The 25,375-nt window shown below is 41.3% G+C and overlaps 1 protein-coding gene across 3 annotated transcripts in view; it reads right to left on the bottom strand.

Annotated features, from left to right (window-relative positions):
- Positions 1–25,375, bottom strand: part of SHPRH (SNF2 histone linker PHD RING helicase) — a 158,463-nt gene that overhangs the window by 87,950 nt on the left and 45,138 nt on the right. For all 3 annotated transcript variants that reach the window (XR_013276661.1, XM_077486351.1, XM_077486352.1), the window contains exons 5-8: positions 22,090–22,168; positions 15,224–15,374; positions 9,641–9,728; positions 7,243–7,499 (exon numbers count right to left, since the gene is read on the bottom strand). Coding sequence is in view for 2 of the 3 variants with exons in the window: in XM_077486351.1 (XP_077342477.1) it covers positions 7,243–7,499; positions 9,641–9,728; positions 15,224–15,374; positions 22,090–22,168 (575 nt within the window). In the remaining variant the exon portion in view is untranslated. The remainder of the gene's footprint in view (positions 1–7,242; positions 7,500–9,640; positions 9,729–15,223; positions 15,375–22,089; positions 22,169–25,375) is intronic.

The following is a 25,375-nucleotide window of genomic DNA, read 5'->3' as shown; positions in this document are numbered from 1 at the left end:
AACAGGAAGTGGCTGCAGCCAGAGATTTTGACCGCACCAAACATTGTGGAACGTGTGGTTATGGATCGTTTCCTGAGAGCTCTTCCTACTGCCATCCAAAAATGGGTAAGCCATGGAGACCCAGAAAATGCAGATAAACTTGTGGATCTGGTTGAGAGGTACTTGGCTACAGAGAACTTGACCACCTCTTCCAGGGACTCACGGACTTTCCCCCCTAAGACCAGATCATCCCCAGTGGCGGGTAAGATGACTCCAAGGGGTGAGGGTGGAGAGAGTGAGAGGGTGGGAGTTCTACCTAAGGTCTGGCGGGAGCAGCCCAGGAAGCCCATGCTGCAAGAGGCAGCGAAAAAAATTATTTGCTACCGCTGCCGGCAAGAGGGACATATTGCAGCCAATTGCCCAGTTGTGGATGAGCCTATGCAATGTCACTTTATAAGGGAGAGACGTCAGTCGCTGTTTGCGACAGTTGCATGCACTGCCATTCGGGGACCTGAGAAACATTTATGTAAAATGTGTATTAATGGTAGACATGTTGATGTGTTGCTAGATTCAGGTAGCCTGGTAACATTGATAAAAGCTGAATTAGTTACTACAGAGGTCTCTGGGAAGAACAAGGTGGCTGTTATTTGTGTGCATGGGGACACCCGAGAGTATCCTGTAACTTCAGTGTTTTTTGAGACCCCCAAAGGTAACCTCTCTCATCAGGTGGGGTTAGTGTCTCAGTTACCACATGATGCTATTGTGGGAAGGGATTTTCCAAAATTCTGGGAACTCTGGGATTGTCCTGAGGCCCCCATTGGTGCCCCTATAAACCAGGAAGATGACCAGAATTCCTCTGGGAGTGGTGAGGACTCTCCTGAATTTCCCTTGTCGGTATTGGCGGGGGAAACTCGAGAAACTGGGAAGGAGCCAACATCCTCAGATGAAAACATGCCGTCTGTGGAGTTTTCGGATCTTGAGGTTCACAGGGAAAATTTTGCCACAGAACAGTTAAAAGACCCCACCCTAATAAAGGCACGGGAAAATGTGGTGAAAATAGATGGCGAGTTAGTGAACCCAGATAAGACTTGCCCTTATCCTTACTTCACTATGGAAAGGGACCTGCTATATCGAGTGGCTCAAAGGGCAGAAGAAACCATTGAGCAACTTGTAGTGCCCAAACCTTACAGGAAGTTGGTGTTAGAATTGGCTCATGGGCACATTCTGGGAGGTCATCTGGGGACAGAGAAAACCAGAGAGAGGGTATTGCAGAGATTCTATTGGCCTGGGGTCATGAAGGAAATAGAAAAGTATTGTTCCTCCTGCCCTGTGTGTCAGAAGTCGGCACCTATGCCACATTTCCGTAACCCACTGGTACCTCTTCCTATCATTGAGGTCCCCTTTGAGAGGATCGCAATGGATTTGGTAGGTCCGATAATGAAGTCTGCTAGGGGGCATCAGTACATTTTGGTTATATTGGACTATGCCACCCGTTATCCGGAAGCAATTCCTCTCCGAAATACCTCGGCCAAAACCATAGCCAAAGAGCTATCCCTTGTTTTTAGCCGCGTGGGTATTTGTAAGGAACTGCTTACGGACCAAGGTACACCCTTTATGTCCCGGGTTATGAAAGAATTATGCAAGTTGTACAAAGTGAAGCAATTGCGTACATCTGTGTATCACCCCCAAACAGATGGGTTGGTTGAAAGATTCAACAAAACCCTAAAACAAATGTTAAAGAAGGTGGTGGATAGAGATGGAAAGAATTGGGATTGTCTAATACCCTATCTGATGTTTGCCATTAGGGAGGTACCCCAATCCTCTACGGGTTTCTCACCCTTCGAGTTGCTCTATGGGAGACACCCAAGAGGGCTGCTGGATATCGCCAAGGAAACTTGGGAAAATTAGAGTTCTCCTCACAGGAGTGTGATTGAGCATGTCGCCCTGATGCAAGATAGAATTGCACAGGTAATGCCAATTGTAAAGGAACATTTAACCCAAGCGCAGTTAGTACAGCAGAGAGTGTACAACCGTGGGGCCAAGACACGTACTTTTTCCCCAGGGGATAGGGTCTTGGTGCTAGTCCCTACGGTTGAAAGCAAATTTCTGGCCAAATGGCAAGGTCCATATGAAGTAATTGAAAAAATTAGTGAGGTGAACTACAGGGTTAGACAGCCAGGAAGGCGAAAGCCGGAGCAGATCTATCACGTCAATCTGCTGAAAGCCTGGAGGGATAGGGAATCCCTAGTCGCAGAGACTTTGTCACAAGTACAGCCTGATTGCTTAGTTCCTGAGGTTGGAATAGCAGACACCTTATCGAAACCCCAACAACAGGAGGTTAAAGAGTTTGTACTTCGTAACAAAGAGATTTTCTCTGAGCTTCCGGGACAAACATCTGGCGTAGAGCATGACATTATCACCCCGCCAGGAGAAAGGGTAAAACTAAAACCTTATAGAATACCAGAGGCCCGACGGGAGGCAATACGTGGGGAGGTTCAAAGGCTGCTGGAATTGGGTGTGATAGAGGAGTCCCAGAGTGACTGGTCCAGTCCTATTGTACTAGTGCCCAAACCTGATGGGAGCTGGCGGTTTTGTAACGATTTTAGACAATTAAATAAAGTTACAAAATTTGACACCTACCCCATGCCACGTATAGATGAGTTGGTTGACCGGCTGGGAACAGCCCGATATATGACAACTCTTGATCTCACCAAAGGGTATTGGCAAATTCCCCTGGCCGAGTCGGCCAAGGAGAAAACTGCGTTTGTAACCCCAGATGGGGCATTCCAATATAAGAGAATGCCGTTTGGGTTACAGAATGCACCGGCAACATTCCAGCGGAAAATGGATAAGATTCTGAGGCCCCATCATAAATATGCTGCAGCTTACCTGGATGATGTGATTATCCATAGCACAGACTGGGTCTCACATTTGCCAAAAGTACAAGCAGTCCTAGACTCTATCCGGGAAGCTGGGTTTACGGCCAATCCAAAGAAGTGTACCATTGGACAGGAGGAGGCCAAATATCTTGGGTACACTATTGGGAGGGGGGTGATAAAACCCCAAGTCAATAAAGTCGAGGCCATACAGAGTTGGCCACATCCCAACAGCAAGAAACAGGTACGAGCCTTTCTGGGAATCGCTGGCTATTATCGACGATTCATTCCCCATTTTGCTTCTCAGGCTGTGCCCCTCACCAACCTGACAAAAGGGAAAGAGTCGGTTATGGTTAAATGGTCCCCAGAGGCTGAGGAAGCATTTCAGTCCTTAAAAACAGCCTTATGTAGCCAGCCAGTGTTGTACTCACCAGACTTCTCTAAGGACTTTGTTGTACAAACTGATGCATCAGACGTTGGGTTAGGAGCAGTGTTATCCCAGGTCTGGAACGGGGAAGAGCACCCAGTCATTTACCTCAGCAGGAAGTTAAAGTCCCATGAGGTAAATTACTCCACGATTGAGAAGGAATGTTTAGCAGTGAAGTGGGCTCTAGATTCCCTTCGGTACTATCTGCTAGGTAGGCACTTTGACCTGGTGACTGATCACGCTCCTTTAAAGTGGATGGCTCAAAACAAGGAGACCAATAGAAGGGTAAATAGGTGGTTCCTGGCCCTACAGGAATTTAACTTTACAGTTAAGCATCGCCCTGGTGTTAAAATGGGGAATGTGGATGCTTTGTCTCGGATACATGCGTGTCTGGCTGCTTGTGTTACAACCCCAAGGTTGAAACAAGAGGGGGGGGGGGTATTTGGCAGCACGCAGGTAAAATCACCTGGTTGTATTCAGGATGAGAAATATGTGTGTCCTAGATTCAGGCTTTATGCAGACTTTTACAATTAGAGGGGAAGAGTTAATGAGCCCAGCTGTAGTAAGTGGGCTCATTAAGACCTCTACAAAAAACCCCAGCATGCATAGGGAGATGCTCCATCCTGGAACCAGTTTTGTGTGTATAGACTGGGGAGTCTGAGATCTGTTCTGTGCGGTGAGTTAACGCCTGTGTGGCAAACCCCTACAATAGAGACAGGGACTGGGGCAGCACAAGGCTGCACCCAGTTGTTAGACAGGGAGTCTACGTGTGTAGTTAGAGGTCAAGCTGACCAGGATTTATTTTCTTGTTTTATTTTGTTTGGCTGTTATATGGATCACTGCATGTAGCCTAAATAAACCGGATCGTTTGTTTTTTGCACCTACACCGCTGTCTGCTGTGCCTGACTTTGTGTTGTGAACCCATCCAGGGGGTCACACACACCCGCTACCGAGCGAACCCCCTCACAGTATGTATATATATATATATATATATATATATATATATATATATATATATATATATATATATTTACAAAAGACAACATACTATTTTAGGATAAATAGGCATCTTAGCTAGCTATGACCATTGTAAATGCTCAAAGCAACCCTGTCTTGCTCCAGTGGCCTTTGATCCCCTACCTTGCTCTGTCATTCTCTTCTGGAAGTATTGCACGCCTATTACCTTGCAGAGATCCATGGTTCCATCCTTCAATCTCTACATCACAGTGGGGAACACAGGCAAGGAGATTCACAAGTATAGAATGCTAAAGAGACTAATGGATGCTTCATCCCTGGAATATAGGGACGGTATAAGCCCTCGTACACACGGTCGGAAATTCCGACCACACAATCCGTCTGATTTTTTCTGACGGATTTTGTCCGAAAACTAGTGTTGCATACACGCGGTCGGACAAAGCTGTCGGATAATCCGATCATTCGGAACGTGATGACGTTCGTTTGTTCCAACGGGACTACTTTCAGCCTAGTAGCCAATAGCTTTGCTCTCGTACTTTGATCTAAGCATGCGTGGCACTTTATTCAATCGGAATTCTCTACAAACGATCGGAAAAAGTCTGATCGGATTTTGTTGTCGGAAAATTTGAGATCCTGCTCTCAAATTTTTTCAGTCAGAATTATCGACGGAAAAAGTCAGATAAAGCCCACACACAATCGGATTTTTGGACAATATAATCCGATCGGAACGTTTCCGTCGGAATTTGTGTACAAGGGCTTATGCCGCGTACACACGGGCGGACTGTATGGCGTACTTAGTCCGTCGAAACACATTTCAGCGGACAGTCCGCTCGTGTGTGGGCTTCTGCGGACTTTTTCAGCGTGCAGTCTGGCGTACTAAGTATTTCGGATTTTTCGAAATTCTGTCCGTCGTACTTTGGTTTCAGCGGACAATCCGCTCGTCAGTAGGCTAGTTCAACGGACTAAGAATGGCGCATGCCCAGAAAGGATTTACACGGCGGAAGGGTGCTTTGCTGTGTATTGGACTTCCTATTTCTAGTCCCGTCGTATGTGCTGTACACGTCATCGCGCAAGCTTTCGACGGACTGTTTGGGTATCCGTGTGTGGTCAAGTCCGTTCAGTCGAAAGTATGACGGACAATCCGACGGACTAAGTATGCCATACAGTCCCCTCATGTGTACGCGGCATTAGAGTTCTTTTCCTGCAGGTCACCATTGTATGAACATTTTTTATTATTATTATTATTATAATAACATAGTCTCTTTAGCCTTTTGTTGTGATTATCCCATTAATTGCATTTAACATTTGAAGAGCAAGAAAGAAACTATGTAAACTAATATTCATGAATGATGCAGAAATGCAAAGGGCACATTGTTCAAACAGATACATGTTTTATTTTGTACTAACAAAGCTATTGCCAGTTCCCTTTCTGTGTCTACTTTGCACCAGATATGGCTACAAATTGTAAATGAACTTTGATAGCAAAGACATTTTGGCTGAAACTGTTAAATTGATCATGACAATTTTCATATGTGACCTATAAACTGTACAACTCAATTGGAAAACAAACTGAATTTTTTTTTTGGGGGGGGATAAAAAAAATAATGTGGGTACATAAGTGTGCACACCCTCCTATAACTGGGGATGTAGCTGTGCTCAGAATTAAGCAATCACATTCAAACTCATGTTAAATAGGAGTTCGTACATGCCTGCCATAATTTAAAGTGCCTCTGATTAACCCCAAATAATGTTCAGCTGTTCTAGTAGGTCTTTCCTGGCATTTTCTTAGTTGCATCCTACAGCAAAACATTTTCCTCCAGCTCTCAGCATCAGCTTAATAAATGGAGAGAAAAAAAACACTGCTTTATGCAGCATTTGTTTCCACCAATGTGCTAAATTTCATAAAAGTCTTGCATGGTGCATTTTAGTATTTGAGTGAATTGAATAGAACATGTAGGATAGCATGACTAAAGCAAGTCATGATAGTATGTGTTTGCACATTAATTTTCATGTAAAAGTAGATTTAGACTATTACTTATTGTGTATTTGTAGACCTTAAGTCAAAACTTGACATTAGGTTTGTCTTGCTACTGTAATTAAAAAAAAGGCCAGTGCAACCCTGGAGGGGGTATTTGGAAATACTTACCTTTCTCCTAGTGTCCCTGGAGTAGGATTGGTCACTACTTCACCATCACTTCCACCGTTCAGGTGTAGACAGGGGTGGGTTCTGCTCAGAAAGAGGCAGCTAATCAGTGCCTCTGCTTCTAGAGCCCACTCTTGAAGCCAAATCTAAACTCTCCTATCCTTTACAGCCAATGAAGCTGCCATCTTAGCACTTGTTTGATCTGCAGTTGCCATGGTGCTGCATATGTGATCAGTTATGATACAAGCATGCCTTGGATATTAATGTTATGGGAAACAGATAAATTAAAGAGGAAGTAAAGGCAGGATAAAAAACACATCCTCTAAGGCAAAGGCATAATGAGCTAGTATGCATAGCATACTAGCTCATTATGAATAACTTACCTGAGATGGAAGCCCCCAAAGCGACCCTCATTCTATCTTTCCCGGAGTGAATTCTGGGTATCGCGGCTCCGGCACTGTGACTGGCCGGAGCCGCAATGACATCACTCCTGCGCATGCGTGTGGGAGCCGCCACTAATGGCATGATCGCCGTTAGCAGCGGCATGCTCAGTGCGTCTGCGCGCCGCTGTCTACGGCGCGTGTGGTGTAGACATAGGTGCCAGTCTTTTGTAAATATCTCCTAAACCATGTAGGTTTAGGAGATATTTGTTGCACCTACAAGTAAGCCTTAATCTAGGCTTACCTGTAGGTAAAAGTGGTCCCAGAGGGTTTGCAACCACTTTAATGGGTTTATTTCCACTATAAACAAAAGCTCACATAGGCTACAAGTCCTCAACAAAGAAGTAAAAAGGAAAGTGTCTCCAGTAAACATGCGAGTATATACTATTGAGTGTTTCATACCAGTGTTTGTTGTTTATCTCGTGTCATCTCTTCTTTGTAATTCACCCCCAGCTTAAAAGATCCTTGAAGTCCACGTCCTTTAACCTGCTCCACAATCTTTTTAGACAGTAGTTTTTCCAAAGTCTTTTTAAGCAGCCAATGGTTTCTCTGCATGTCATAACTATATACAGAGTTCACATATTTAAGTATGCCGATTACAGACACACCTTTGCTTACACTCATTTCCTTGATTGCTGTAAGAATCATAACTTGTAAACCTATAAAAGCAAAATGATCCTTTAAGTATAATAAACTATTATATTGCCTTTTGGTTTGTTGAGATTATTTATTAATTATGCAAACATTAATAAACATGAAGAGTTTCTGTTCAAACTACACAAACGTACAAAGAGGTGGTTTGTAAACTAAGCACTAAACGAAATTATGAATAAAAGTTGCAAAAAAAGAAGGTTATTATTCACAAAATAACACATTTGTATGTAAAAGCTTCAATATCTATATAGAAAATAAATCCGAAAGAGACAATGGAAATCATGGGTCTTGAAAGGTGACTGCACAGCTGGCGGGTCTGTTTACGATAATAGCCGACTCTGCGGTGGATTCGCCGCAAGATCACCGCTATTGGCGGCGAGAGAGGGGCCACCCCCCTCCCGCCACTCTCCCGCGCCCTCCGCCACTTACCAGAGCCGTCAGGACCTTTCTGTGTCTGTGTATGGAGATGAGTGAGGGGAAGATGGCCACCCATCTCCATACCATAGGAGGGCGGAAGTGACGTTTTTTAAAGGCACATTTTTCTGTTGTCATTTTTTCAAATTACATTTTTTTATTTTTTGCATTTTAGTCCAAATATGAGCTTTTTTTCTAAAATAAAAAAGCTTTTTCTGGAATAAAGTGACCCAATTTTATTTTTAAACAACAGTGAAAAAATAAATAAAATTAAGTAAAATAAATAATTATAAAAAAAAAATGTTTTAAACGCGACTCGTACCGACGAGCTGGCGCGCAGAAGCAAACGCATACTTTAGTAGCGCCTGCATAGGAAAACGGTGGTCAAACCACACATGTGAGGTATCACCGCGATCGGTAGATCGAGAATAATTATAGCCATGGACCTCCTCTGTAACGCAAAACATACAACCTGTATGATTTTTAAAACGTCGCCTATGGAGAGTTTTGAGGGTAAAAGCCATTCCACAAGCGGGTGCAATTTTGAAACGTGACATGTTGGGTATCAATTTACTCAGCGTAACATTATCTTTCACAATATAAAAATAATTGGACTAACTTTACTGTTGTCTTATTTTTTTATTCAAAAAAGTGTTTTTTTTTTTCCAAAAAAAAGTGCGCTTGTAAGACTGCTGCGCAAATACGGTGTGAAAAAAGTATTGCAATGACCGCCTTATTCTATAGGGTGTTAGAAAAAAAACAATATATAATGTTTGGGGGTTCTCAGAAATTTTCTAGCAAAAAAAACTGTTTTAAACATGTAAACACCTAGATTCCAAAACGAGGCTGACCAATTAACCCAGGGATACTCAAACTATGGCCCTCCAGCTGTTGCAGAACTGCACATCCCATGAGGCATTGTAAAACTCTGACATTCACAGACATGACTAGGCATGATGGGAATTGTAGTTCCTGAAAAACTGGAGGGCTGTAGTTTGAAGACCCCTGCATTAACCACTCCTTCAAATGGGGGCTAATCGTTAAGAGTCCATAAGAGATTGTCACTTGAGTTGCCCAAAAATCGTATGTGTTTAAAAGGTACCAGCTCTACTGTTTTAAAGTGTTACTAAACCCAGGACCCTGCATTTACTATATATGACATCTCGCAGTACACAGAACACGGAAATGCACTTGTATTAAGTAAATACCCTTTCTCATGAGCAGTACATAGCAGTCTTGTGACTTCTATCAGTTCCTGGTTAAAGATTGTAGGAGGGGTTTTCATACTGCACTGATCAGTATTATCAGGATCCAGGGCCCCTGACCTTCTGTCTGGACAGTGCTAATTCACCCTGTGCTGATCACATGCACTCTCCCAAGAAAAAAGAAAAACTCTAGCAATACACATCAAACTAAGCATGTACAGTCTGACTCCAGTAACTACAGTATATCTTATCCAGACCTGTTCTGGGGTCATTGGAAGAAGAGGAGGATCCGTGCGTACATAATCAAACAGCCTTTTTACACAATGCAGAGGATTAACCCCTTAGGTTCCACGGTGAGTATAACAAGCATGCTTTACTGCATATACAGACTGATTTTACTGTTGTGGGTTTAGTAACACTTTAAGTGAACTGGCTCTTGAGGTTTGTTAGGTTCCGATATATATAGTCACATAAAGATCAACACTTCTTAATTAACAATTAGCATGCACAACAAACAACACACTTACTTGGGTAAATCAATCTGGTATCTCCAGCTTTTCTCTTTTTAGATGTTTCTACTGGTGGACTTGGAATAAAATAGTTTACAACTCTTCCCTGAGAGAAAGAAAAATATAGCTTTTGAGAAAAAGAAAATGTGATACTGTACATTTCTAACATTTGTACAGATAAAAAAAAAGTCATGTTTTTTTTTTTCTACATCCCAGTGTTAGTACTAATAGCACCAGAGCTGCATAGTTAAAGTTTAAATGCAACTAATGGTGTGCTGGCTAAATTTGTTTCACGTTTTGTGTGGCCGTTATTGTACTGATGGAATCCTGTGCTCCAGTGCCCTATGATTGTGCAGAATCATTTTAGAGGTATGGACCTTCAAAATAACAAAGTACAGTAAAACCTTGGATTGCGAGCATAATTCATTCTGGAAGCATGATTGTAACCCAAAGCACTTGTATATCAAAGCGAATTTCCCCATAAGAAATAATAGAAAGTCAGATGATTCGTTCCACAACCATTTATTCATAAGTCTTTCAGCTTATAGTCCATAATAAAAATATTATAGCAATGTTGTAGGTTTTATATAATGTTATGTAATAATAAAAATATACATTTTTTATAATGTTTATAGGTTGTGTAACCATAAAATGTCCATCCACAAATGGCAGCCTCCATAAGGGGATTAGAAGCAAAATCCAGCAGGATCTACAGAGTATAAAAGAGAAGAGAGGCGCCTCTTATGCCGGCCATACACGGTTCGAATTTCGAAAGAATTTTCTTTCGAAAATCGTATCTAAGAATTTTCGTATGAATTTCGCACCATTAGTGGGCTGCAGCAACAGCCGATTTTCGTGCGGAAATAAAATTTGAGGAATCGGACATGTTGGAAATTTTTAGAAAAACAAACGATTTTCTAATCAATGATGGGAGAATCGTGCGAGAGAAAAAAAATGTACGCAGATAAATGAAAATTTACGGAGAGAAAAGAAGATTCCCAGCCAAGAAAATTCTTTTCTGTAGCAACATGAGGTGAAATTGAAGGCTTGGTCGGCCGAATTTCGAAAATCAATGGTGGCATCATCGGATCACAAAAAAAAATGAATTTTCTGATTTTGAAAAGAAAATTTGTTTGAAATTCGACCGTGTATGGCCTGCATTAGTGTAGCGGTATGGTTACATTTAATGAAGGTACAACATTTAGCAACTCACATGGTTGATGATTAAAAGAGGCACATCTAAGTATACAGGCATTCGGGGTAAAGCTGTCTGCAACCGTGACCAGATAAACAACCCTGCAGTAGAGCTGGAAGCGAGGCTTGAACTGTTCGTGGAGCGCAGCGTGGAAGGGACGACATCAATGACGGTGCAGAGGACGGTCTATGTGGACATATTTACCCCGGATGCCTGCATACTTGGATGTGTCTGTTTTAATCATCAACCATGTGAGTTTCTAAAAACTGTACCTTCATTAAATGTAATCATATTTCTTACACTTAAAGGCGCCTCTCTTCTCTTTTATATATTTAGTTGTGACATGGTGCTACTTGTATATCGCTTGTATATCAAGTCAAAATGTATTCAAACATTTTGCTTGTCTTGCAAAATGCTCTCAAACCAAGTTACTCTCAAACCAAGGTTTTACTGGAATATATTGCAGCTTATTAATCCTTAAAATTCTGCAGTCCAAAGGTGTCTCGGTTGCTCCTCCAGTGCAGTAGAGACATATTAGTGTGTTCTTAGCAGTATCGCCAGGTAAAAATAAGGGGGAATAAAGGATAAACGAATACAGCCACCATATCTAATGCCGCGTACACACGAGCGGACTGTATGGCATACTTAGTTCGTCATACAATCCGACGGACAGTCCGTCGTACTTTCCACTGAACGGACTTGACCACACACGGATGCACAAACAGTCCGTCGAAAGCTTGCGCAATGACGTGTACAGCACGTACGACGGGACTAGAAATAGGAAGTCCAAGACACAGCAAAGCACCCTTCCGCCGTGTAAATCCTTTCTGAGCATGCGCCATTCTTAGTCCGTCGAACTAGCATACTGACGACCGTACTGTCTGCTGAAACCAAAGTACGACGGCCAGAATTTCGAAAAAAACGAAATACTTAGTACGCCAGACTGCACGCTGAAAAAGTCCGCTGAAGCCCACATACGAGCGGACTGTCCGCTGAAATGTGTTTCGACGGACTAAGTACGCTCCTGTGTATGCGGCATAAGAATAGGTAAGCTGCAGTAAATCACATTTTGGACTGTGCAAACTGTATGATTGGATTAGATGACTTGATCAAGTTGCTTACTGCTCTTTAAAACACACACTTCTAAAGCTTATGCATGAAGGTACAAATTGATGAGCAAAGTGCAATAACCTATAGAAGACAAACAGAATTCCGATGTATCAATAGAAATATGATTAGCTCCTATGGATAAATGCACTGTTTTCAGTGTTAACTGAACAAGCCTAAGGTTGTATTCTTATCGGCAGAAATCTACTGATTTCTGCTGCTGGGTTTGACAGCTGAGAGTGGACAGTTGCAGTGACCAAGCCCATACCAGTGCAATGACAGGCTGTCAGTGGCCTTTTGTGGATGTTTGCACAGCCAGCAATTACCTGCTATGATTACTGCTGGAAGTACACTGTTCCAATATGTTTCATGTTTTGTACAATAAAGGACAACTTCACCAAAGGTCCTTTATTCCACAACACAGTGCAGAGAGTGAAGCATTAGGAATATATAAGGTAAAAAATGAAGATGTGTGGAGTATATTAAATCACAGCACAGTGTATATTGAAAATAGCCTGAGTACATTCATGTACAGCACTGTATACAGATTGGAGGGGTGTAGATTATATATATATATATATATTGTACAGTACAGTGAATACAGTGGAACAGTGTGAAGTATTTAATGTACAGGACAGTGTAGAGTGTTATCAAATGTATTAATATACAGCTTAGTGTACTAGTGAGTTATATTGGTGGTCAGTGTTCATGCATATTTTTTCTTAGTGGTCAGTGTATAGTTCCCTACTACATTAACAAGAAAATGCAGCTGTTACACTTGCCTTTTAAAAAATGGTTTTAGTAGTGGACATGCACCATATGGCCTAGTCATCCTGGGCACCATTTTGTGGAGTACAGTAATCCTTTTCAAAACGGCTTCATCATTTTGAAAAGGCAAATCAACCATTGCTATCCTCATCAAAATGGCACCCAAGAACATAACATGCACATGCCATTTTCCGGAGTTATTTTGGTTACATAGTTAGTCAGGTTAAAAAAAGAGACAAGTCCATCTAGTTCAACCAAAAAAAATAAAAATAAAATACAATCCCGTATACACAATCCTTAACCCACAGCTGATCCAGAGGAAGGCGAAAAAACCCCAGCAAAGCATGCTCCAATTTGCTACAGCAGGGGAAAAATTCCTTCCTGATCTCCGAGAGTCAATCGGATTTTCACTGGGCCAACTTTACCTATAAATGTTATTACCCAGTTATATTATGTACATTTAGGAAAGAATCCAGGCCTTTTAAAGTAATCTACTGAGCTGGCCAGAACCACCCCCGGAGGAAGTCTATTCCACATTTTCACAGCTCTTACTGTGAAGAAACCTTTCCGTATTTGGAGATGACATTTTTTTTCCTCTATATGTAAAGAGTGCCCCCTTGTCCTCTGTGATGACCTTAAAGTGAATAACTCAACACCAAGTTCACTATATGGACCCCTCATGCATTTGTACATGGTGGACATATCCCCCCTTAATCTCCTCTTCTCAAGAGGGACTAGATTCAGTTCCTCCAATATTTCCAATATTACCTTATCAGTTTGTTTGCCCTTCTCTGCACTTTCTCCAGTCCCCCCCCCCCCCCCCTATATCATTTTTGAGAACTGGTGCCCAAAACTGAACTGGTTGTTTATCTTTAAAATATCATGTCCGCTGTTCATGCTTAATAAAATGCCATTCATAAAGAACATGCCTTACTGTGTACGCCATGTCCATTGCTAATGCCATTTTGTTGAAGACAGTAATGGTTGCATTGTACAAAATGGTAGCAGAAATACTAATAGCAGCAATACGATCTGATTGTCCTAAATACCATTTTCCTAAAGCACAGCTGACCTCACCAAAATGACACCCATGATGGTCATGTGCGATGTCTTTGGCCACAGCCATGTGCAGTCAAGGATGGCTTTCCAAGTTTTCAAAAGGGCAGAAAATAATGCCACTTTCCTAAGAAACATGATATTTAGAACAAAATTGTGCAGGGATGCTCAACCTTACTTACAAAGATTTGTGGCAGGCATAGTAATGTAGGGATGGAAAAGTTCTACTGCACATTCTGCCCATGACAACTATTTTATGAGAAGATCAGAAGCTGCCACAATATTGGTGTCAGCTATGTTTTATATTTCTTAAGAGTATTTTTTTTTTTTTTGCCACCCTAAAAGTTCATATTCTTTGTGTGTGTGTGGATGGAATGAAGGAATAAGACAACATTTCCTAGATTTTAGCTTTAGTATAACTAGGAAACAACTGGAGCAAAAAGAAAAAAGGTCCCAATAATAATAAAGTATTATTATCAGTGGAGGAGATCTTGGTGCTTGAATCATGAACCCACAAGAAAAATAAAAGATCTGATCGTAATTAATCAACCACTCTATATTTCAAATACCCAAAAGTACAAAAAAAAGCATGTATTGGCCAAGTCCTATTTAGATTATTATACATGGATGTTCAGCTCTATAAGGCACTTTATAAATTCTGGAATAATTTGCAAGCAATATAATCAACATAGAGGTGCAGGAATACAATTGGGCATGAATTAGCTCATTTAAATATGTGTTTTGTTCACACAACTAAGATTAGTATGATGTATATCAATACGAGAGCAGATATTTTAAAAGTAATTATGTATATATTTTAAATGTGCAATGAATTGTGGAACATGATGCTATAACAGTTTTTTTCTTTTATTCTAATTATAAGAATTATGTTTTAAACATTGCATGACAAAAAAGTAAAGACAACACAAATAAGATGTAATTACAGTTGCTTGCATCAAATCCAAATTAACTCTGCACTATATACAGTAAGTTCCACAGTACCAAATTAAATATGCACTAAACTTTTAATTTAAACTGTCATTATGAGGCCTCATGTGCAGGGATGCTTAGCAGGTCCTGTGTGCTGATGCGTAAAATCCTTGATGCTTTCTAGCGCCTGGGGAGCCAGCCACACATGCCACGTAGAGTTGCCAATGCAAGTGAATAACTATATGCGGTTGTGCTCAAGTAAACTCTGATGACTTCTGCATTGACATTTACCTGTGCGTATACAGCTCTTCTTCCTGGATGCACCGTGTTTGCCTTCAGGGAGAAGTGCCATATGCAAATGTGTAAGTAAGCGCCAAAATAGAAGCCATAGGCATTTGCTCAAGCACAGCCATTCTTTTGTATTGGCGGCTGTAAGTAGCACGTGCAGTTCACTGGGTTCCAGAAAGTGACAGGGATTTTATGCCTCAAATACTGGAGCTGCTAAGCATCCACGTGCATGGGACCTAAGCCAAAATTCTTTTTACCTCAGGTAGCAACAGCAAGTCAGCTTGAAGATCTTTTCTTGGATGACAAAGGATCAAACTCAGAACTTCCACTGTCTTTCCGAGGCCCATTTCATCTGCAAGAATTCCTCCAGGCCACTCACGAGAAGCAGCAGGGTATTCCTGAATGATACTGGAAGACAGTAAATTTGAATTTTGAATGAAAGATGAAGGTCATAGTTGGGACTGGCTTTTGTAAAATACCACAAGCAGATAAGATCAAAACAGTTAACAGTTTGATAAATTAGTCATGTTATTACATTTCCAGTAGTGAGCAAAATAATAGGATTTTTGCGCTCATCATAAAATCCTTTTCTAGGGATTCTAGGAAAATAATTTTATGGCAAGTTCAAAAATGCCCTTAACTTTCCCCTCCACTGATGGTCACAGGAAGTCTTTTGCCTTCAGAGTATCCAGAAGCAGTCTAACATATGGGAGGCAAACCGAAAATAGTCGCTAACGGGCCCAAAGAACATAAAAAAAATGGAGATCGCTTGTAGCTAAAGAGCTGCCTGAAGCTAGTATCGCATGAGGCTGCAGCCTCCACCTGGTAGAAGAACATGGAAACAGAAGGCCAGATGACAGCCTTGCACATTGAACCAATGCTTGATGCCACCAAAGGTCAAAAAACACTTACCTAACCACAACGACATCAATCCGCTCTGTTGTACAGCCTCAGGGAAAATAAGGAAATTCCTGCAGTGTGATGTCTGCAGGCAGCATCATAGGCTTCCTTTTAGCCCCACCCATAGATTGTACAGTACAGTGGGGAGTAAGCAGGTAATATCACACGATTGTGGTCCATGGTATATGAAAGCTCCAAAAATATATTTTACTATGTTATATGAATGCCATTTAGATAGTTGTTTAAAGTGGTAATAAACTCAAAATCAAACATTATATTGCAACAAAAAATGTATTAAACCCAAAATCAAACATTTATTATATGCCAACTTACCATTTTCTTAGATGTAATGGCTGCATTCATTTATTTTAGGCTTATTTTCCTTCTATTTTAATTTGGTGATCCAGCTAGTAAGTCCTTTGTTAGCTCGCCAACAGAATGTATCAGTTACAGAGATGAAAGAAACCATTTAACACTAGCAGGGGTGCTTAGAATGAACTGCTTTTTTTTTAATGTAAAACCTTTATCCCAAAAAGATAAAAAGAAAAAACGTTTGCTATACAGTTGCAATAAAAAGTATGTGAACCCTTCTTGAATGATATGTATTTCTGCACAAATTGGTCATAAAATGTGATCTGATCTTCATCTAAGTCACAACAATAGACAAACACAGTCTGTTTAAACTAATAACACACAAAGAATTAAATGTTACCATGTTTTTATTGAACACACCATGTAAACATTCACATTGCAGGTGGAAAAAGTATGCGAACCCTTGGATTTAATAACTGGTTGAATCTCCTTTGGCAGCAATAACTTCAAACAAACGTTTCCTGTAATTGCATATCAGAAGTGCACAACGGTCAGGAGAAATTCTTGACCATTCCTCTTTACAGAACTGTTTCAGTTCAGCAATATTCTTGGGGTGTCTGGTGTGAATTGCTTTCTTGAGGTCGTGCCACAGCATCTCAATCAGGTTGAGGTCAGGACTCTGGGCCACTCCAGAAGGTGTGTTTTCTTCTGTTTAAGCCATTCTGTTGTTGATTTACTTCTATACTTTGGGTCGTTGTCCTGTTGCAACACCCATCTTCTGTTGAGCTTCAGCTGGTGAACAGATGGCCTTAAGTTCTCCTGCAAAATAAACTTGATAAACTTGGGAATTCATTTTTCTTTCAATGATAGCAATCCATCCAGGCCCTGACGCAGCAAAGCAGCCACCAAACCATGATGCCCCCACCACCATACTTCACAGTTGGGATGAGGTTTTGATGTTGGTGTGCTGTGCCTCTTTTTCTCCACACATAGTGTTGTGTGTTTCTTCCAAAAAACTCAACTTTGGTTTCATCTGTCCACAGAATATATTGCCAGTACTGCTGTGGAACATCCAGGTGCTCTTGTGCAAAAGTGTAAACATGCAGCAATGTTTTTTTTTGGACAGCAGTGGCTTCCTCTGTGGTATCCTCCCATGAAATCCATTCTTGTTTAGTGTTTTGCATATCGTAGATTCGCTAACAGGGATGTTAGAATATGCTGGAGACGTTTGTAAGTCTTTAGCTTACACTCTAGGATTCTTCTTCACCTCATTGAGCAGTCTTCGCTGTGCTGTTGCAGTCATCTTTACAAGACGCCCACTCCTAGGGAGAGTAGCAGCAGTGCTGAACTTTATCCATTTATAGACAATTTGTCTTACCGTGGACTGAAGAACAGCAAGGCTTTTGGAGATACTTTTATAACCTGTTCCAGCTTTATGCAAGTCAACAATTCTTAATCATAGGTCTTCTGAGAGCTTTTTTTTGCGAAGCATCATTCACATCAGGTAATGCTTCTTGTGAAAAGCAAACCCAGAAGTGGTGTGTGTTTTTTATAGGGCAGGGCAGCTGTAACCAACACCTCCAATCTCATCTCATTGATTGGACTCCAGTTGGCTGACACCTCACTCCAATTAGCTCTTGGAGATCTCATTAGTCTAGGGGTTCCCATACTTTTACACCTGCACTGTGAATGTTTACATGGTGTGTTCAATAAAAACATGGTAACATTTAATTATTTGTGTGTTATTTGTTTAAGCAGACTGTGATTGTCTATTGTTGTGACTTAGATGAAGACCAGATCACATTTTATGACCAATTTGTGCAGAAATCCATATCATTCCAAATGGGTTCAGATACTTTTTATTGCAACTGTAAATGCTTATAAAGTGTGAGCTGGAGTTTGGCTTAAATTTGTTAGTGTACTTACATCTGCTAGTACATCTAACACTCCATTTCCCCCAGACTGAGAATATTAATGTCCAAAGTTGCTCCTGTTCTCCTTCATCCAGAGTGGGGACACGCTAATACAAGAGGTGTGTTACTTGCCAGATCACCAGGTAAAAACAGAGGTAAAAAAGCCTAAGAAAATAAAACTGATGCAGCCACCACATCTAATGATTGGTAAGATGCAATAAATTACATTTTTGGTTTTGGGTTTAATAACACTTAATGGTGCTATTTATGTCTCATATACCAGAAAATACTTAAAATGGGTTTACATACTATAAGACCATGAGCTTGAAAGTAGTTTACCTGAACCATCCAAAATGATAGCACAAGAAACTGACTCACCCTAGATCCCATTGAAAATTCAAACAAAATAGGGTCTCTTGAATGACAAGCTGTCAGTTAGATACTCATCTCACAGAGTCAATGACTACAAAGAAAGAACCCCTTGATATGAATTAGAGAAAAAAATACAGTACCCCCAGAGGAGTCTAAACAGGACTTAGGAAAAGTATGAGAGGTTAAAATTTTTAAATCAAAAATAACAAGGAAAAAATCCAGTACTGAGAGCTGAGCTCAAGCCCAATCTATCTGTAAAAAAGAAATTACACACATGTAGCGGAACCTTAATGATAGACCTTGTTGGAATATCTTTCAATTTTGAGCATCGTAGGCCACAAGAACACATTTGTGTGCATGGATCGCTTCCTAAGATCTAGGCGTAACTGTTTCAGGAAGCCTTCCACCAGTTGCATGGTTCCTAGTTAAACATGATGAACAAGACTATAATGTAACCAGGATAGAAATTACTTCTGTTATAAGAAAATGGCTGACGAATGCCCATGCCATGGTGTTGTCCAACTGGATCAAGATAATCTTTGATTCAGCTATGTAGAAACAACACCTCCTGAAAGAGCAGGACCGAGAGACGAGAATTCTCCAACGTAGATGTAGGCCAATGAAGCCCACATTTACTCTCCACTCAAATGGGAGTTGCCTAGATATATCACAGTGGGGATACCATAACAATGCAGTTGGGCCATAGGTTCAGCACCCTGGAGAACACTCAGGGTGCAGAGGTGAAATTTGAAAAAGTATGTGTGTTTGTGTGTGTGGTGCACCTTCATCCTGATGAAGGTTTCTGTGAGGGTTTAGTAGGCTTAGCGTGTGCTCCAGGAGTAAAGAAATGAAAGGGAGTAAACTTTGCAGACCTTTCTTGCTCTGAGGCAGGTGCATGCACTTTCAAGGGCATTCTTGATAATAGTATCAAGGGCTGGTTAAAATAGATATCCCTCGAAGATCATGCAGATCAAATATGACTTGTACACAAAATCTTAAGACCAGCAACCAGAATACTCTAGGCATAAGTTATTGACTAAAGAACAATGCAGGAGACAAGCCAAGATGTTTCCAGCAAGTCACTGCAGCTGAAGTATAAAACTGAGCTCTAAAGAGGGTTTCCAACCATTCATCGATGGGGTCTTTAAATACAGGGATGTTCCCTAGCACCACATTGTTAATGTGAGCTACTACTGAGTCGGCAGTATGGGCAGACCAGTGATTTGTAAAACACTTTCCAAAAGAAAGCAAGTCTAATAAGGAGATGTCAACAGCATGTCATGGTATTTCCAATGTCCACAGAGAAAAGTGGCTGCAATGGAACCATCTTTGAAACTTCAGGGGCTCTAAAATATCAGAGACTGGAAACAGTATCCATTTTTATTTTATCATTTAACAGTATCCATTATTATTTTATATTTGTATCCATACAAACTGAAATGGTATCTTTCAGTTTTATAGTAAACTGTGACTCTTTGAAGATAAGCTTGTCAAGTAAAGAATGGAGTGACTTAGAATCAGATAGTCAATTCAATCAATGGCTCAGAACCTAATAGGCCAGCGGGCAGATCTGCTACACAAAGGCATGGGACACAATACAAGGTAAGAGACTAGGCTACACCTGGCAGAGCTAGAAAGGACTCCAATGATAAAAAAATACTTTAGGAGCATAAGATAACAGAATACCAGGTGGCAGATGCCTGTACCTTCAGAAAGCAGGAAACAAGCAGCCCCAGAGCTGTGGCAGCTGGATTGTCCCCTCCGTGGCTAAGATTAGACATAATGGGACTAGATAGTGATAAAGCAATTGAAGTTCAGGGTACAAGGCAAGTCCTCAGGGTACTCACAATTTCCAAACAGGTGATAACAGATGAGGGCAAATGGCCTGGAAGGGACCAAGGTAACTGTAGGAGAGCAGCAGGAACAAAACAAGGATCACTGTTCCATGTTGCTTTTCTGCATGTAGAAGCAGCAATGGAGAGATGCTCAGAACCACAGCCTTAATGCCGCATATACATGACCGGACTTTCCGGCAGAAAAGGTCAGACAGTCTTCCCGACGGACTTTTGACGGAGTTACAACAGACTTCCTAACGAATGGACTTGCCCACACACGAACGGACTAAAGTCCGTTCGAAAGTCCGTTAGTTTTGAACGTGATGACGTACGATGGGAATAGAAAAGGAAATTCAATAGCCAGCAGCCAATAGCTGCCCTTGCGTCGTATTTGGTCCGTCGGACCAGCATACAGACGAACGGTTTTCCCAACAGGAATTTAGTCTGTCGGACAGATTTGAAAAATGTTCTATTTCTAGGTCTTTCGGAATTTTTTGGGGGAAAAACGATCGGACTATCCCACACACGATCGGACTATCCAACAGAATGATTCTGTCGGACCTATTCTGCAGGAAAGTCCACAACAGAAAAGAGTGGGAGTTTCCAGAGACAGGGCAAGCAATGAAAGCAACTCTGGATCTTTTAAAGGATAACTTCACTTTCGTGGGAAAAAAAAAAATAGCAAATAAAGAAAAAAACAATAGAGTGTATACAATTGCGACACAATTGTAATTGAATGTTATTAAAAATGACCTTCCTTTTTCAATCTGCAGCCACTGTCATTTTCTGAGAATGCATTGCAATATGGCTGCCTGGAGTTGTTCTGTACAGAGAGTGTGTACTGACCACTCCCCAGAAACATCATTTTCTGCTTGTGTGACTGGCTCACCAATTTTCCCAAAAGTCTGCCTAAGATACAAGTCAGAGTTCAGGCATCCCCTGCAACAAAAATTACATTTTTGGTGAGATACTCCCTGTAGGAACACGTCTAAAGGGATGCAGGCCCAGCAGATTTCCACATTAGTGCTGTTCAGGTGCACACCTGACAGTTAATTATCAAACCACTCCATTAGGCCCACTGAGAAAAGAAGCAGAGAGGAATATACAGGGATTTCTTCAGAATAACAAGAGGTAGGAATCTGCAAAAAAGGTTGTTATAATTCTTGCAATGTACATAGATCATCCAGACGATAATGTTTTTTTCTCAACAAAAGTGGAGTTACGCTTCCAGGGTCTGGAAAGCACCTTATGCAGAATCTAGTGTCCCATGGCTATTTCTAGGCTAGCTTCACATTGTCCATTTCAGCAGGGTCTAAAATGTAACTCTTAAAAAGCCAGGCTGATGACAGCCACATCAGATATTTGCAATCAAAAAGACCAGCTCTAGCAGCAATGTAGAGACGAGTCTTGATTGAGGAAAGGGTTAGTCTTTTAATAGCAGAACTGAAAAATGTAATCCATCTCCAAAGAGTCTTGATTGAGGAAAAGGGTTAGTCTTTTAACAGCAGAACTGAAAAATGTCATCCATCTCCCAAGGATCCTAGCAAAAAACTGAGGCACACTGATAGTAGAAGACGTTATTCTGGGCTGGCTTACACTTTTTGTTCAAACCTCCTGTAGGTGGCAGTTAAACTCTGAGGTGAAAGACTTTGTGTCCCTCAGTCCTTTGACCAGGACTACACACACACAAACAAAATCATACAAATTCTTGAAGACGATGTGTAGGGTAGTTCAGCTTTCAGAATCTGTCTACATTTTTTTTACTTTGCAAAATACAAACATAATTTTTACCTTCCAGAGAATGGATTATAATAGATCTTCACTCCATCAAGTGTGGTGATTTCCCTCCACAATGCATGCAGAGAGTTTTCTAAAACAAAAAAAAAAAAGGAATAACACAACTAGTTAAATATATTTAGGTCACTAATTTATCGCACATGTTTAGCTGCATGTTTCTTACTTGAAAGTCATCTGTACATATACTGTTCTATGGCTACGGAAATCAATTCCACATCTCACTTAGTAATAAAGTGGTTCTAAAGCCTGAAGGTTTTTTTGCCTAAATGCATTCGATGCATTAAGGTAAAAAAACCTTCTCTGCTGCAAGATCCCCCCCAGCCCCCCTTATTCTTACCTGAGCCCCATCCGATCCAGCAAAGTGCACAAGAAAGAACGTTTGTCACTGTCTCCCTCCTCACTTGGCCCCTCAGGAGCTAAGTTCTGCTGTCTGTGTCAATGGGCGCAGCAGCGGGGCTCTGGAGCGAGCATGCATGAGTACCCCCCCATGGGAAGCGGCTTCCCGCAGGGGCACTGGACAGAGAGGAGGAGTCAGGACCTGAGAAGAGGAGGTTCAGGGCCGCTCTGTACAATTCTTTCCCAATTTTTTTTTGATAGAAAAGTTGAATACAACAAGAATATGCAATTATATGATGGCCAGAGTAAACATAAAATGAAAGGAAAATGCTGACAGCTAGTTATATATGTAGTACAATATGCATCGGCACAAAAACTTAGGAAAATCTAAAAGAAAATAAATTCAAAAAACACAAACAGTTGTGATGTTTAAAGATGTATAAAGTACGTAATAAAGGAGAATAAAAGCAACATAAGAGAGTACATACATTCTATTCTAATATCAACCTCAAAATACTTATGAATAAAAGAAAAAATAAGAAAGTAGTCGTCTGTCGATTTTTGTTGTCCCATATCACTATAACCATCAGTAGTGAATTGACTCCTTAATAACTGGAGTCATAGAGAAGAATATACAAAAAGACGGAAGAGAAGAGAGTAAGTTGGTAGCAAAGAATAGAGAGAGAATATAGAGGGTAAAGAAAGAGAGGGAGGAGAAAGGGGGGGGGGGCGGGACCTTTAGATTGATAGAAGCTGACTATTATATCTAGATGGTTGGTTATATGATATCCAAGGTTGCCAGACTCTAAGGAATTTACTATGCATGTCAGAGAAGCCAGGGACGTTAGTTTCTCATTGATCATTATGTCATTCATGCGGTTTTTCACTGCCTCAAAGCTAAGTACAGGGGTTTTCCAAGACCGCGCAATAGTGAGTTTGGTTGCATTAACAAGGTGCATTAAAAAGGAGCTAATTGACGTTCCGGGCGGAGGAATTCAAGGAAAGGTTTACATAGGGCTTCATATGGAATGGAGCATATTCCGTAAAAGAGCATAGACACTGACCCAAAGTCTACAAACCTTTGGACATGTCCACCAAATATGGGCCATAGAACCTTCTGACGAGCAACCCTGGTAGCAATGGGGAGAGTAGGAAGGGATGAATCGCCCTAGCCTATCAGGTGTATAATACCACCTATAAAAGACCTTATATGCATTTTACAGAATAAGGACATTCCTTGAGCTCTTTGTAAGGGATATCGTCATGGCCTGCCAGTCTTCTGGGTCCAACTGTTTCCCTAGATCTTTCTCCCATTAGAGGTGATATGGAGATGATGGAGGAGTAAAGTAGGGATATTTCCCCCAGAGAGTGAGGGGTAGCCCTGCAAATTCTTTCAAAGGGAGTCAAGGTATAAGAGGTAGGTTGAGCCTGTATAAGTTGGGTTAAGAAAATGTTTGATTTGAAGATAACTATAGTGTTCCCGAAGAGGAATATCAGCTTAGAGCTAAGCATTTCAAATGTGACTATTTTTGTGGGGTGAACAGAGAATGGACAACTGTGAATCCATTATCCACCCACCACGAGAATTGTCTAGGGTTTTCACTGCTAGGGGGAAACAATGGACAATGGGCAAGGCGCAGTAATGGTAAATGGGGAGATAATAGGCCAGCCGAAAATTTTACCGAGTCTCATAGACGTAGGGAGTGGATCATGCACAGCCCAAACCCATTCTGATGTTTCAAGGGAGGGAGCCAGGGTACGGAGGATATAGGTATAGGGTGTGATTCGACCAAGTCAATAGTGGCCCATAGTGGCATTTGGTAAGTATCATGAAGGCAGGTTAATGGAGAAATGTTCCGTTCACCGCCGTGTAGTATGCCTGAAGATTGGGGACCGAAAGACCCCCATTGATCCGTCGGGCGTACAATGTCCTATTGTTAATTCGAGGATGAGTGGAGCCCCGTATAAATTTCAAAAGTTTGCGTTGGTGGATTCGTAGTTCGTAAAAGGCTACTGGGACAGGTAGTACTCGAAAAAAATAGAGCAATTTTGAGAGGTATGTCATATGGACCAGGATAGTATGGACACCAACAACAGCAATCTATTTGTCTGTAGCATTCTCAGCTGCACTTTATAAATATAAGGTAGGTACTCTTACCAGAGCTGTTGGACCCACATGCCCTACGACAATGGGTCAAAAGAGCTTGAAATCCTGGAGGGATGTATCCCGGCTTTAAATAGGCTGGATCGTAATGTAATTACTTGCACCCCATATTGTTTTTTTGTCCAATATGTATATTTTTAATAAAACCAACTGTTTTTTTTTGATCTACACCATCTGTAGCCCTCTTTTTTCTTTTTCATGCCATCTTTATTGATACTTGAACATATCTGGCCTCTGGGATATCATCACTTTCAAAAGTGAGTATTACATTGGTCGGCAAACTTTGGCCTACTCACCTTCATCCGGGACTGAGGACATCTATAGCAGGACTCTACATTACGATCCAGCCTATTTAAAGCCGGGATACATTCCTCCGGGATTTCAAGCTCTTTTGACCCATTGTCGTAGGGCATGTGGGTCCAACAGCTCTGGTAAGAGTACCTACCTTATATTTATAAAGTGCCACTGAGAGTGCTACAGACAAATAGATTGCTGTTGTTGGTGTCCATACTATCCTGGCTGATACGGGAAGAGTGGCCTTAGAAGGAGATTTATGCTTAGACTGATGAACTGTATATACTGATGAACTGATAATAGTTTAGATAATAGGATTCATGTTATGTGATCCCATTGTTGCCTTACAGGCCCGGACTGGCCATAGGGCAGACTGGGCATTTGCCCGGTGGGCTGGGGCCACCCGTGGCCTGTTGATGATCAGGCCGCACAGTGGGAGGTAAGTGGCGGCCGCGGCCTGATCCTGGGTAACACAGGCCACGGCCG

The sequence above is a fragment of the Lithobates pipiens genome, unplaced genomic scaffold (genome assembly GCF_037356315.1).
Source record: "Lithobates pipiens isolate NorthernLeopardFrog02 unplaced genomic scaffold, aLitPip1_a1.2 Scaffold_18, whole genome shotgun sequence".
Classification (NCBI taxonomy): Eukaryota; Metazoa; Chordata; class Amphibia; order Anura; family Ranidae; genus Lithobates; species Lithobates pipiens.
Note: the sequence above shows the minus strand (reverse complement) of the source record. Positions and strands in the feature narration are given on the sequence as shown.